Source organism: Nomascus leucogenys, chromosome 23, assembly GCF_006542625.1.
Source record: "Nomascus leucogenys isolate Asia chromosome 23, Asia_NLE_v1, whole genome shotgun sequence".
Classification (NCBI taxonomy): Eukaryota; Metazoa; Chordata; class Mammalia; order Primates; family Hylobatidae; genus Nomascus; species Nomascus leucogenys.
This window is the reverse complement of record NC_044403.1, coordinates 13,218,234-13,232,319: the sequence shown is the minus strand read 5'-3', so window position 1 is coordinate 13,232,319 and position 14,086 is coordinate 13,218,234. Positions and strand designations below refer to the sequence as shown.

The following is a 14,086-nucleotide window of genomic DNA, read 5'->3' as shown; positions in this document are numbered from 1 at the left end:
CCCTAAGGGCATGTTACTGAGTTGTTCTTCAATCATTTAAAACAGTGTGGATGCAAATACTAAGGAGAAAGAAAGTGGATTTAACTGAGGTGAGGTTTGCCTGGGAAGATCAATAAATTGAAAGAGAAACAGGAGAATTGAGGGTATACAGAAGGAAGTGATTAAAATAATTGCATGAAAAAATTCAAGTAGGGAGGAAAATGAAAATATGAGTGTCTTGGCTTGAATTGTGTCTCCCAAAAAGATATGAGGAAGTCCTAACTCCCGTACCTGTGAATGTCACCTTTTCTGAAAAGAGAGTCTTTGCAGACCTTATCAAGTTAAGATGAGGTCATGAGGGTGGTCCCCAGTCAAAGATGACTAGCGTCTTTTTAAGAACAGAAGACAGAGACATAAAGGGAGAAGATGGCCATGTGGTAACAGAAGCAGCTGTTGGAGTGATACACCTATAAAACAAGGAGTTCAGGCTGTCAGCAAACACCAGGAGGTGGAAGAGGTAAGGAGGATGCTTCCCTGCAGGTCTCAGAGGGAGCATGGCTCTGCCGACACCATGATTTTTTATTTCTGGCCTCCAAAAGTGTGAGACAATAAAGTTCTGTTTTAGGTCACTCAGCTTGTGGTACTTTGTTACTGCAGTCTTAGGAAATGCATTCATTTATATGTTTTCTGTGGTTAATTTAACACCACAATGGCAGAGGTGAGTGGTTGTGATAGAGATTGCATGGTCCTACAAAACCTAAAATATTTATTATTTGTCCCTTTATAGAAGTTTGTTAACTCCCTGGTCTAGAGTTTGGAAATGGGAATGAAAGGCTGAAGTAGGCTACAATCCAATGCAAGGTTGCACATAAGAAGCTCTGAATAAGTGTAAAAATTATGTGCATTCAAAACAGTAACATTAACTGTGGACTCTGGAAATAAGAAAAGGAATCGTGTTGGAGAGTGAAACTGAGCCAGTTGGGAATAGACCAAATTACATTCTCAGGGGAGAATTTCATTTCTTGGTGAGGAAAATTATGCCCTTTGGGCTGGTAAATACTATCTCCTCTTTAATAAAACAGTGGCTTGGCCAGCTGTTAGACACTGAGAAGTCTAGACTAACACTCAGTGTATTCGGATGTTTGCTCACTATTTCCGATGGAAAAGTCTGGCTTGATTGTTAAAGTAAAATATTTGGCCTTTCAGAGTGTGAAAACACCATTGCTTCTTTGCAAGGTTTAAGATAAACCCATTTTTCTTGCATTTTCTTTTCTTTCTTTTGTAGTAAAATGTGCTTGAATAATATTGATTAACTATCCTGACCATTATGTGAACTAAATATATCTATATATATAAAATGATAACTTCCACTCATTTATTTGCAACGTGCTTTTGAATACATTATATAATTTAATCCTTAAAATAGCCCTATAAATCTGTTTTTTTTTTAACAAAAAAATTCTGCTTTACAAAGAAAGAAGTTGAGACTCAGTAAAATTAAGTGACCATCCCAGAGTCTCAGCCACTTAAGAGTAGGGTGAATCTTGGATAATTCTGGTAGCAAATTTATTTATTGGTAGAAAACAAATGCAAAGTAATACTGCTTAAGATCCTCTAAAGTTTTTCTCTTGGAAAAAGAATTTATTAGAATTGTGGACTTTCTCAGTGCAAGGATTTATTTATCCTTGGAATTAGGCAGAATAAACAATTGAGTGCCAAAAATTCAATGTGGTTCTTTTCTGTTTTCAAAACTTATAGAAATTGTAAATATGAGCAACTGATCATGTCTCTGGGAATTAACTCCTTCTGTAGAGCGCTGCGGAGCTTTGATCGTGACCTGATACTTGGTCCTTAAAGATTCTAGAATACCAATGGAAAAGAAAACGTAGCAAATTAGCCCAAGAACCGTTAAAGACAAAACAAAACAAACCAAAACAAAAACAAACAAAGAAAACACAAGGGTCCCAGTGATGTCCCGAAGGAATAGTTGGCTTAAAAACTTTCTGGAAGGAGGAGGGGTCTCTGTTATAAACTTCCGCCCTCCTCTGGCTTCTGTTCCCTTACCCTCTGCCCCCTGCGGAGTTGTGTTTTCTGGGAATCAGCAAGTAAGATCACAAGTGGTCTTTTCTTTTATTCACTCTCTCCCATAAAGAAAGCTTTATCACGTGTGGCCTTAAACTTGCAGCAAATTGCAAAGAAATGGCTCAAAAGCTTCAGCTCTTTCTGTGCCCTGGGAGCTGAGATGCACGTCAGTGGCCTTGCCAGCGTGGCCAATTCTCTGCTGACTGCCAGAAAAAAGAGGCCAGGAAGAAAGAGGAAAGAGAAGAGATCGCTCAGGGGTGAGACCATGCCCTTCATCTTTTCTTTTCCCTAATCTGCTCTGCTTGTGTCCACCCACGCTCTCCCCACCTGGCAAAATTGTTCAAAATTGCTGTGGCGTTTACCTCAGTTTCCTCTTTCAGTCTGTGGTGTGTGGTCCATCCTCTCGCTGAGCACATTGAAAGGAACTGACTATCTTTAATCTCTACCTCCAGGTAAGACTTGGTTCTCTCATTTTATATTTTGTGACTAATACATCAGATTCTTATGGGAGATTAACCCTTAATTTCTGTGCGATTTATGTTTTATCCATAAAAATTATCAATGAAAGGTGATGATCCCCTCGTTAGTTTGAGGAAAATAAGAGACAAGATTGGTTAAAGAAATCAGAGAAACTCAAATTTGAGTTCAAATTTTGAGTCTCATGCTTTTAAGTTGTTTAGCTTTTGACAAGTCACTTAATTGCTTTGGGCCATCTAATTTAAAAAATGGAATTCTAATACTATGCTTGTTGGGTTTTTTTAAGGATTAGAAAAAGTACATACATCACCCAACACAAAAATAGTACTTATTAAATCTGAATCTGACACAAATTTGTATTGGGTGGGAAATTAGTTTCTAAACAACACACACTTCTCTCCAGCAAGTACCATGAGGCTATTTTTTAGCTTGTCTGAAGGGAGGCATCCTGGTGTCCAGAAGTCAAGCCAGGACAGAGGTTTTCCTCACGGGAGATGGCCAAGAGAAGAGAGGGAGGAGCGTGGTGGCCTTAGGACTTTCTCTGTGGCAGTCCTCGGGGACTGATTGCTGGACAGAGTCCGAGTCAGTTGCAGAGCAGAGGGGTTGAGTACATCTGTGGGATCTAACTACAACCTTCCTAAGCCACTTGTTCTCTACATTTAAAATCTGGAGGGCTGATTGTGAAACTCATGAGGACTGATTATTCAATGTTTTTGAACCAAAGGAAGAGAAACTGCTTGGCTTGTTTTTCTTTGGCCTCCAGAATAAATTATGCTCCAAACCCAGGGTATTGGATGAAAACTGTCGTATGTCTTTTCCTGGAAGAATCTATTCAAGTGGCCAGAGATCAATTAAGGATTTGCCAAATGCAAATAATTCTGAATAACTGTGTACTCTTGCTCTACTTCTGCAGTTGCAAATGAAGAGAGAGAGCCTGCAAGCCCCAAGGATCTTTCCATTCATGTCATTAAGCTTCCTTCCCTCTCTTTTTACAGGGGATGAACTGTAGCCTCCTTGGAACATACTACACTTGCAATAATTTGCGCATTAGCCATCAAGACACTTCAGTAAAGCTATGTAGTGCCAATAGTTTAAGCTGGATACTATTTTGCCCTAACACAAAGTGAACTAAGATGACTATATTTATCTATCGTTATCACTTTTGAATTTCAGTTACAGTGATTTTTGTGTCAACACCTCCATATATTAGATAACTTAAAATGTGCTATAGTATCTCAAGTTTTTCGGTAGTGTTTTTAACATAATTATTTTTTCTCTTTGGCATTAGCATTCTAGATGTAACACTTTGGATCTTTTAAAGATAAATTCAGGATAAATGACAGCAAATTTTGTTATTAAACAATTTATTTGTATTTTCTGGTCACTGGCTTTAATATTACGACTGATGAGAAATAATATGATATCTGAATCCCCAAAAACAGAAGGCCAATTTGAATTATATAATTTAATCCTTTGAAGAAGATTGCAATTTAAGCCATAAATTTAATAATTATCCATTTCTTATTTTAAAACCTTTCTGGTTTGTATATCTCTTGCTTGGCAATATTTTTACTCATAGTTTTGTTGTAAAGATACTTATTTAACATTGTATAACTCTGCGTTTCCCAAACCCTGTTTTCCTTGTCCTGGCAAAATATTCTTCTAGAAAAGTAGTCCTAGTGACTCAGTAGATATAGGAAGTTGGCTGTTGGTATCAGATACTGGTAAGGAAGAATCTCTATATTCTTCATTTCTTAAACTTTGTTTTTTAAATCAGTAATAGATGTTGAATTTTATCAACTGATGTTTTTCATGTACTGAAATTCTATTTTTTATTTTGACTTATCCATGTAGTAATTTAGGTGAATAAATTTCCTGTAATTAACCAATTGTTGCATCTTTCAGAATAATTCTAATCATAGAGCAAGAGTTAATTTGGATTTGCTAGCATTTACTTAGAATTTTTATAATCTAAGGGCTTGATCTGAAGTTTTCCTTTCTGTGCTATCTTTGTGCTGTTTTGTTACCAAGATAATTTTAGTTTTGTCAAACTAATGGAGACAATGATTATCTGTTTCCATTATCAGCTATCTTTCCTCAAAGAATATCCCTTAATAAAGTACTTCTGGTGCATCATCTATCCTTAGTATCTTTGTTTAGGGAGTAGTTTCAGAGTGTTTTTAGATAATGTCTTTCTTGGCTATTTTATCTTCTGGTTTTTATCAATATAGGTAATGAATATTTGCTAGAAACTTATCCATGAAGTCAAGATATTAAACTTACTTCAACATTCGATGCATCTTTTTATGTTTTATTCTCCTAAATATCTGTTTTATCTCATTAATATTATGTATTTGTATCTTTGTTTTTTGTCTTGATTAACACTATTAGCTCTTTGTTTTGTTTATTTTTTGTTTTTAAATTTTTCTGTTTCACTCACTCTTCTTTATCAATTAAAAAAGTAAAGTTATGCATGCTTATAAAATGAATCCAAAAGTCTAATAATAATTTTTTTGAAACCGACCCTTGTCTCATCCTTTCTTTACTCAATTCCCACTCCCTGGAGGAATCCACTTAACTTTTAAATTGTTGAAGTCCTCTGATGTTTTAACTTCATATTATTAATGCAAAGCAAATCGTTTAAACTACTATTACTTGATTTTTCAGTTTGAGAAAGTATGAATTGAAATGATGAAGGATGAGGTTTAGTGAACACAAAACAAGCATTGCATAAAGTCAAGGTGATATACTCATAGTCAGAATAGACTTCTGCCACAATACATGAAATTTGACTCCTAACATTATTCCTTTAGGAATAACATTATTCCACTCCTATTATGTGGATATAGAAGTTCTCTGTTAATGTACAATTGGAACATCTGATAATATTAGGGAGATTGAGAAATTACTTTGTTGAATTCCTTGATTTAGGTTAGATTATCAGGCAGGCACTGAGCCATGTGGAATCCTAAAGAAGTAGGGGCACAGGATATGTAAATATTGATGTGAACAGGAAGAAAATAGGTTCAGTGTGTGATCCTGTCCTGTGAGGGGCGGTGGGAAATTAAGCATGGGAAGCAAGGCTGTCTTTTTTACTTTAAGGCTGATCAAAGACTGTTCTTTTACCTGAATTAAATCTAAGGCACAAATCATGTTGCTCCTTTATTTGTCAAACAAAAACAATACACAAATTGGACCTCTTCTTTTTTGTCATATTTTAAGGCTCACATTGGGTGCTACAGGAATCATAAGGTGGTACAGGGACCCATAATGAATGTAAAACTTCTATTTGTTTTGCTAAGAAGATAGATTTAAAGGCTTTAAAGACTTTATTCTAATGAATCAATATTCAAATAGTTGAATTCCTCTTCTTCCTTTCCTGCTTGCTCCTAGTTTAAACTGGCAAGACCACAAAGTTAGCAAAATTCTGCCTCATTATTTATTCCAAAGGCAACACTTAAATTTATTCTTTGCCATAATGAGGCTTAAACTGGACGGATTGAGAAAGAATGCTGGCTACAGAGTTCCAATAGCAGGATTAGTTAATCAGATATCCTGGTTGATTTTAATTGAAAACATTTGCCAACTTACTGTGACAACAAAAGGTAGATTCACTTTAAATTGGGTCTATAGAATTGTGGTACACTGCTGAATAAAAAAAAAATTAATAAATTGTGTAGTATTTGTTTATTTATTTTTACTTTAAAAACTAACTTTGACAGATCAGAGTCAAGGAATGTGTTTATAATGGACACTTCATCCAAAGAAAATATCCAGTTATTCTGCAAAACTTCAGTGCAACCTGTTGGAAGGCCTTCTTTCAAAACAGAATATCCCTCCTCAGAGGAAAAGCAACCATGCTGTGGTGAACTAAAGGTAGAGCAACCAAGAAGTAAATAGTGTTGATGCTCTTAGTTTTCTGTCCAGATATCTTCTATATAATGAAGTTAGAATGAGAATTGTTTTCTCCTTTTAAAAAAAAAAAAAAGATCTTAGATGCAATTTACTAAAACCACACCTTGCCAGGCGGTGCAAGCAATCTCTACCTGACCATGTGGGTTAAATTACTTTCCTGGGCTCATTTAAATGACCCCCCTAAACAGAAAAGAGAGAAATAGTAGAAACTAGTATTTATTGAACTTCTGCCATGTGCCAGATATTAAGCCAAGCACAGATATAACATTTAATCTGTGAAACATCACATTACTCCCATTTTGCAAATAAAAATGGGAATAATGTTACAGAGTTAGGAGAAGAGTTGCTTTTTTTTTTTAGGATTGTTGTATCAAACAATAGTTTTATTTTTAGTTTTTTGAGGAACCTCCATACTATTATATTTTCCAAAGAGACTACATCAACTTATGTAACCACTAACCATGTACAAAGATTCCCTTTTCTTTACATTCTAACCAGTTTTTATTTTTTGTTATTATAGCCAACGGATGTGAAGTGATATGTCATAAAGATTTTTATTTGCATCTCCATAATGACTAGTGATGTTCAGCACCTTTTTCATATACCTGTTGGCCATGCCTTCTTTTAAGTAATGTCTATTTAGATTACTTGCCCATTGTTAAAATCATGCTATTTTTCCTTGCTATTTAGTGATAGAAGTTTCTTTTTTTAAATTATTTTTTAATTATTATACTTTAAGTTCTAGGGTACATGTGCACACGTGCAGGTTTGTTACATATGTATACATGTGCCATGTTGGTGTGCTGCCCCCGTTAACTCATCATTTACATTAGGTATATCTCCTAATGCTATCCCTCCCCCCTCTCCCAAATCCCTGAGAAGAGTTGTTTTTTAAGTGATGCTTTGTGTGCTCCTATTCTTTCTTTATACAAATATTCACTCAACAAATCTCTGCTTTTTTCATATAAATGCTAACCTTCCCTATGAATGTTTTATCACAGACCCATGTCTATCAAAATATGTAAGCTAGATATCAAAGACATGTTTTCCATTGAGAAAAATATTTGACTATGAATTTAATATGTATAAACATAAACACAAGGAATAATAGTTGCACTTTTTCAGTCTGTACATTATGTTCCCTGCTGGTGCATGCACCACCCTGTGAAATACATATTCCCAACTGCTGGACTTGTTATAGGATGTCAAGTGTTTGGCTTATGGTTTCATTTACTTTCTTACCAATAAATGTCTCACCATACACTGACTCTTCAATGTAAGACTCCTTTGAGTGTCCCTCTGGAGCAGAGTGGAAGAAGACAAAAGATAATTCAATACACATTTCGCATAAAAACCAAATATATATTTTAAATTCCAAGAGAATTTGAACTTTTGAAAATTTACATGTGCTTAAGGCTGATGGAAACCTCGAACAGTGTTTGAATTAAAGTTTCAGTGATAATAAAGTTGATATTATACATTGTTCTTTGTTGTTTGTTTTGTATTTGTCTATTTACTTAGTTTCCAATTGTGTGTCAAGCTGGAGTCAGACTAAGTGTGACCTGTCATATTTTCCAGGTGTTCTTGTGTGCCTTGTCTTTTGTTTACTTTGCCAAAGCATTGGCAGAAGGCTATCTGAAGAGCACCATCACTCAGATAGAGAGAAGGTTTGATATCCCTTCTTCACTGGTGGGAGTTATTGATGGTAGTTTTGAAATTGGTAGGTATTACAGATGCCTGACTTTAATTTTAAGCCCAAGATCTTCTAGGTGTGGCTAAAGAACACCTTCTGCATTCTGTTGTCTGCTGGGATCGGACTCTATTCATAAAATCTTTTTTTTTTTTGGACAGAATTTGCCATGATCTTATTCGACAGGAGAGGCAATTTTCTCAGAGCAATCAACAGTAAATTTTTCCCCCCAGGTGTTCGGTATTGTATAGTTCACACAATTCAGAGTTCTACATCAGAGTAAGTGACTTTCCTGGAGGAGAGGGTGAGATGCTAATTGGTATTTTGAGTTATAAATATGTAGAAGTGTCTTTACAGAAGAACAATACACCCTGGGAGCCCTGTGATTCAATTTTAGAGATGTGGAATAATCCAAACGCGCTCTACAAGAATTTACTGCAATGATGAAAGAAGTTACATCACAAAAGGGATTTTTCCACCCAGTGGCCTAGAAAGAAGAATAAAGGGATTCTATTACCAAGAACACGAGATCAGAGCAGGCAATAAAAATTCAAATCTCAGGTGTCTTCGGTTAGCAATTGACTATAGACTCCTTCTTAGAAATTAAAAAGATCGAGTAATTTGAGTCACTGTTTTAGAAGTAATTTAAAGAGGATAATCCTAGTTAGTCTGCTTCCTGAACTGATAAACTAAAAGGCTTTAATTTTTTGTTGAAGTAAACAAAATAGTACCCTCTCTGGTCCTTAAGGCTTGTTTAGATTCAGATATATGCTATAGTAAAACCTCTAACTGCTCCAATTTTAGCTTTACCTGGTGAACTTTCGGAAAAGTGAATAAATATTTTTCAACCCTTTAACAATTTATTTCTTTTCATACATACCATGTGTTTTGGTTCTTACTCTGAATATCACAGAAAAAACAAAATGAATAAGTAACCTTTTGCCTTCAGGCATTTGCTTCCCAAAGTCATCTTTTGTCATCCTTCCAGAATGACATTTCTTAGTGCCAAATTTTAATGTCCACACAAATAACTGGGCAATATTTTAAAAATCTTTTTTAAAACCTGAATCGGTAGGAACAGGATAAAATTCTGCATTTCTAATAATAATTATAAATGATGCTGATGCTTCTAGTCAGTAGATCACATTTTGTGTAGCAGGTTTCCAAAACATCTGATCACATCAATCTTTTATGTAATTTGCTTAGATTGGCCCGGATGGTTGATTTATTCCTTGAGCCCTGTTCTACTGATGGCCCTGCACTGAGTAAGGGCCAAAGAGAATCAAGGTAAAGGGTGACACATTATATCACGAGAGAAAACAAGGAGAAAGAGGTAACTGGTGCAGATAAAAGAATAGAGCAGATATGAGCAGGCAAAACTTTATATATCATGATGTTTTGATGTTTTTCTTACTCTAGATTATTGTATAAAAATATTTTAGAGCTGAAGAGGCATAGAAATGATTTGGTCCAAAGTTTTGTTTGGGCTCCCAGGTCCCGACGCAACTTGAGAGACAAAGTTTATATTTGATAGGGTATACTAAGTTTTCACAGGAAGTAGCAGAAAACCATGACTCTAAATTCACATTAATTCTTCCAGACCATTTTAGGTATATAAATTATTTATTGGACTAGTTGCCTTAAAATGGCTTAAAAGTTCTCTTACTTCCATTGAAAACCTTTATCCCAAACATCACAGGTTTGCCCTATTTGAATTACATAAATTTCCAGACAAATGACTTTGCTGAACATAATCTTAATTTACTTCTTTTGCCTCTTTTCGCATTCCTTCCTTTCAAGATTCTAGAACAAATATCATCCTCCATCTTTATGTTATTTGTATGTGGCAACTTTGTTGAAATTGTATTAGTTTTAGTTGATTTTCCGTGGAAACTGTAGAGTTTTCTGGACAAATTGTCTAAAACAAAATATAATTTCGTATCTTTCTTTGCAACTCTTAGATTTTTTTTTTGTTGTTATTACCTTATTACATTAGCCTCAGTACTGTGTTGAAGAGAAGCATTTACAATGGACATCTTTCTCTTGTGTTTGACCTTGATGCAAATACTTTTATAATTTTAGTATTGAGCAACATGCTTGCTTTGTGGTTTTGATAGATACACTTTAAAAGCTGGTTTGCTCAGATTTGTTTTTTCCTAACATAAATGAATGGTTAATTTTATTTAGTACTTTTACGGTGTCTATTAAGTTAACCATGGAATTATTCCCCTTCCATTTGTTATACAGCGATTTAATTAATAATTTATTTTTACTTGATGGTACTCTTGTACTACTATAATGAACTGTGCTTGGTTGGGATATTTTTATTTGTATATACTATTCAGTTTGCTAATATTTTGTTTAGGATTTTTACATCTATCTTCATAACCAAGTTTGGGCTCTAATTGTCTTTTCTTATATTGTCTGTCCAGTTTTGGTTTTAAGAAAATAGTAGTCTTACAAGATGAATTGAGTAGCTTTCTTTTTTTTCTGTTATCTAAGTGTGTGTGTGTGTGTGTGTGTGTGTGTGCATAGAGAGACAGAAAAAGAAGAAAGCAAGAATATGTTAAAGTTTGGTAAGACATATTTCTAAAACTTTCTGTACCTGTTTTTTTGTGAGAGGCTAATGATGGTAGATATGGAAGAATTTTTATATCCAATTTCATTTTTTAAAGATTTTGTGTCATCATTTATATTCCAAGTGTATCTCCTGAGAACTCAGAAAGGATAGTAAGGAAGCAAAAACTTTGATAGATACAGTATATATATGATATATAGATATATATACCTATATTACAGATACTGAACTCATATTGTCTTGTGTATGACATGCCCATTAATGTAACACAGAAATAGCTTGTAAACAGGAGTCCTTTATTGTGTGGTATTGGTGGAGTGTAGGTGAGAATAGGAGAGAATTGCCTATAAAGTGAATGTCAGGTTTCATTTTATGATGGTTTGTTTATTGTGGTACATTAACAAACATATAGATAGAATTATCAAAATAATATGATATACAATGTCTTCTACTAAATACTTAAAATTCAAATGAGAAATCTTGTGCTCAATTATTAGTTTTTTAATATGAACATTAAGAAGAGCTTAATTCTTCTTGGAGCCATAAAGATTAGGACCACTGTGCAAGTCATGTTTCTCACTATCATTCTTATTATCCTCAAGCCCACAAAAATTACTGCTTTATTTCCAGTTTACTAAAGCTGGCAATGTGAGTGAACAGTAGTAAATTAGATGATTGCTTACAGATGCAGGGAAACATGCTTTTGCTCAAAAGTTGGAAATGAGGAGAACTTCAAAGCAAGGCCACCCATTAGCCATCACAATCAGTTGCTGGGAAATTGTTAAGATCTTACTCTATTTAGCATGGTACATCTTAAAAACTAAATATCTCAAATATAGCTAAAGCTTTAAAGCCCCTTGAAGTCTAAAACCCTAAACAATGTTTATCAAAGCATGTTCTAGGAATCATCTCAATCAACACACTTGGGTTAGTATTAGAAATGCAGATTTCTTGGCCTGACCTCAGATCCATGGAATCAGAAATGTTTGGTACTTGCCAAGAATCTGCATTTTTAACAAGTTTCCATTTCCTTAACCATTTCCTTTCAGTATTTTTATGCACAGCAAAGCATGAGAAATATTACTTGAAACATGTTTAATCACTTATCACCATCATCAACTAAAAGTAATGTGTCACATGCTTCATTAGAGACATTTTAGAAAACCATAATTTCTACTTTCAAAAAACCCCAATATTTTTGAACCATTTTTCACAAAAGAGATAAATGGGCACATTTTATAGAGATTTTGTATTTCATAAAATTTGCTTTATAGGCATACGTTGAGGTTATATAATTGACGTATACCTGAAGTCGCCTTTTATTTCTATTTTGAGTCTTAATCTTTTTGTACAAAGTTTATTAACAAATCATAAAGTATCATTTGTGTAAATGTGTTTCATCATTTTATTTCATTTAAAGTGAAGTACAGTTGTGTTTAATTTTTCTATAAAGGATATCAGCTAAATAATTTGTAGTGTGTAGTCCATGAGCAATTAGAACACTAATAGAAGTTTTCACAGAAATTTTAATGAATAAAGAAAAAAATAAGAAGTTTACTTCAAAATTACTAAAAAATATTTAAGAGAGAAGCTAAAGGGAGCCTTCTACAATTTGGCTTACTGATAAAATATTTTACAAGGACAAATAGGTTGGGTGAAGTGAGGTAGAAGGATTGAATTAAAATATTTAGATAAAGGGATGAGGTGATTGAAGTAATGAACATGAGAATTTCAAGGGTCATCTCAGATTAAAGGAAAAAAATTAAATGATGCAGAGATGGCTTAGTTAAAAGAAAACATTGCTTGGTCTGCTGTACACATTCATTCAGTTATGCTGTTGACTTCTTTCTAAGTTCTCTAATTTATGATGTTTTATTCTTTTCCTCAAAGGGAATCTCTTAGTTATAACATTTGTTAGCTACTTTGGAGCCAAACTTCACAGGCCAAAAATAATTGGAGCAGGGTGTGTAATCATGGGAGTTGGAACATTGCTCATTGCAATGCCTCAGTTCTTCATGGAGCAGTAAGTCTAAAGCAATCATCTTTTCCTTGCCTTTCCAAACAACTGCATTTCTCCCTTTTATGATGACTATTAATTATGCAAATTTAAGCTTAACCCATGATAACTTTGTCTTACTTTTATTACATTCTCCTTGGATAAAATTTCAGAACAATTTTATAATTTTTCTTCTGACAATAAACTGTAAAAAATTGATAGATTACTGTATGTTGATATCAACAAGATTAAAGAAAGATTTTACCTACTATGTTTTGAGTCAAATGCTTTAATTTAGCTGTAGAGGCAAAATATATAACTGAAAATAAATTAACATGTGGTAAATGTCAAATAGGTAATTAATAAACACTGCAGAAAATAAATTCTGGATTACGGAACACTGGCTGCTAGACAATTAACTCAGGGATATATTATCAACTCAAACAAGTATTCAATGTCCATACAGTATCTCTTAGACCTTTATCAATGGAAGCGGGGTGTCTGTATCCTCTAACCCTAAAGTCTACTTTTGGTACTTTTGTTAATACATGCACATGACTTTAGTAGTTCCAAAGATTTTTACCTATGTCATTTTTACCCTTATAGCAACCTGTGGGGTAGAAGAACATAGTTTATCTTTTTTACTTTAGAGCTAAGGACCGGACCCCATGACTTGAAAAGTTTGATGATCTTTTGTAAATTTAGGTGTCTTGTAATTACGGAACCAGAACCCTAAAACAGGTCAGCTGACTTCTCAGGTAGCAGCCTTCATACATATCCATGTCACTGTCCTTCTCTGTGTTTATCTGTTGCTGATAAAAGAAATGACTACCAAAAGGTTTCAGAGTAAGAGAAGATTTTAGAAAATTATATTTCAAGTGATACTTTATTGTCCACTCTAGATCATTGTTATCAGGACAGTTTAGAGCTGGAGAGACTTAGAAATGATCTAGTCTGAACTTTTTCTTGAATTTCTAGACCACTTATGTAAGTACAGTCAGATTTTGACCTCCCTGGCCAATCTATCAAGGTAGGGCTCAGAATTCTCTGAGTGGGAGCTTTTCTACCCATTTGGATGAATTCCTGGGACCCTAAATTTTTACTTGGAGGGAGTTCTGTGGTTTGGGCACTTCTGCCTGCCCTTTGGACAACATCCTTCTATAGGTCAGAAGTTTCCTTGATCATTGAGATTCTACAAAAATGTTATAAATGTTCAGCCTGTAGAAAGAATGGAAAGGAGAAGAATGAGAAAATGGGTCTCCCACCTGCCTACTCCCTGCTTGATCTTTAGTTGTGTTGCTGTTATCTGTTGATTCATTGAGTTTCCATGTGACAGTTTGCTTAGGGGGAAAAGCAGTTCCACTACTGA

The 14,086-nt window shown here is 34.4% G+C and overlaps 1 protein-coding gene across 6 annotated transcripts in view; it reads left to right on the top strand.

Annotated features, from left to right (window-relative positions):
* Nucleotides 1-211: 211 nt before the first annotated feature.
* The window catches only part of SLCO1C1 (solute carrier organic anion transporter family member 1C1), a 55,642-nt gene continuing 41,767 nt past the window's right edge, over nucleotides 212-14,086 (top strand). For 3 of the 6 annotated variants that reach the window (XM_030804726.1, XM_030804727.1, XM_003265578.2), the window contains exons 1-5: nucleotides 1,951-2,318; nucleotides 2,442-2,513; nucleotides 6,261-6,414; nucleotides 8,032-8,173; nucleotides 12,612-12,744. In XM_030804726.1, coding sequence (XP_030660586.1) covers nucleotides 6,286-6,414; nucleotides 8,032-8,173; nucleotides 12,612-12,744 — 404 coding nt within the window. In that variant the 5' untranslated portion in view covers nucleotides 1,951-2,318; nucleotides 2,442-2,513; nucleotides 6,261-6,285. Of the gene's footprint in view, nucleotides 497-1,950; nucleotides 2,319-2,360; nucleotides 2,514-6,260; nucleotides 6,415-8,031; nucleotides 8,174-12,611; nucleotides 12,745-14,086 lie in introns of those variants that run through there. The other 3 variants (XM_030804724.1, XM_030804725.1, XM_030804728.1) reach the window with 3 other exon arrangements.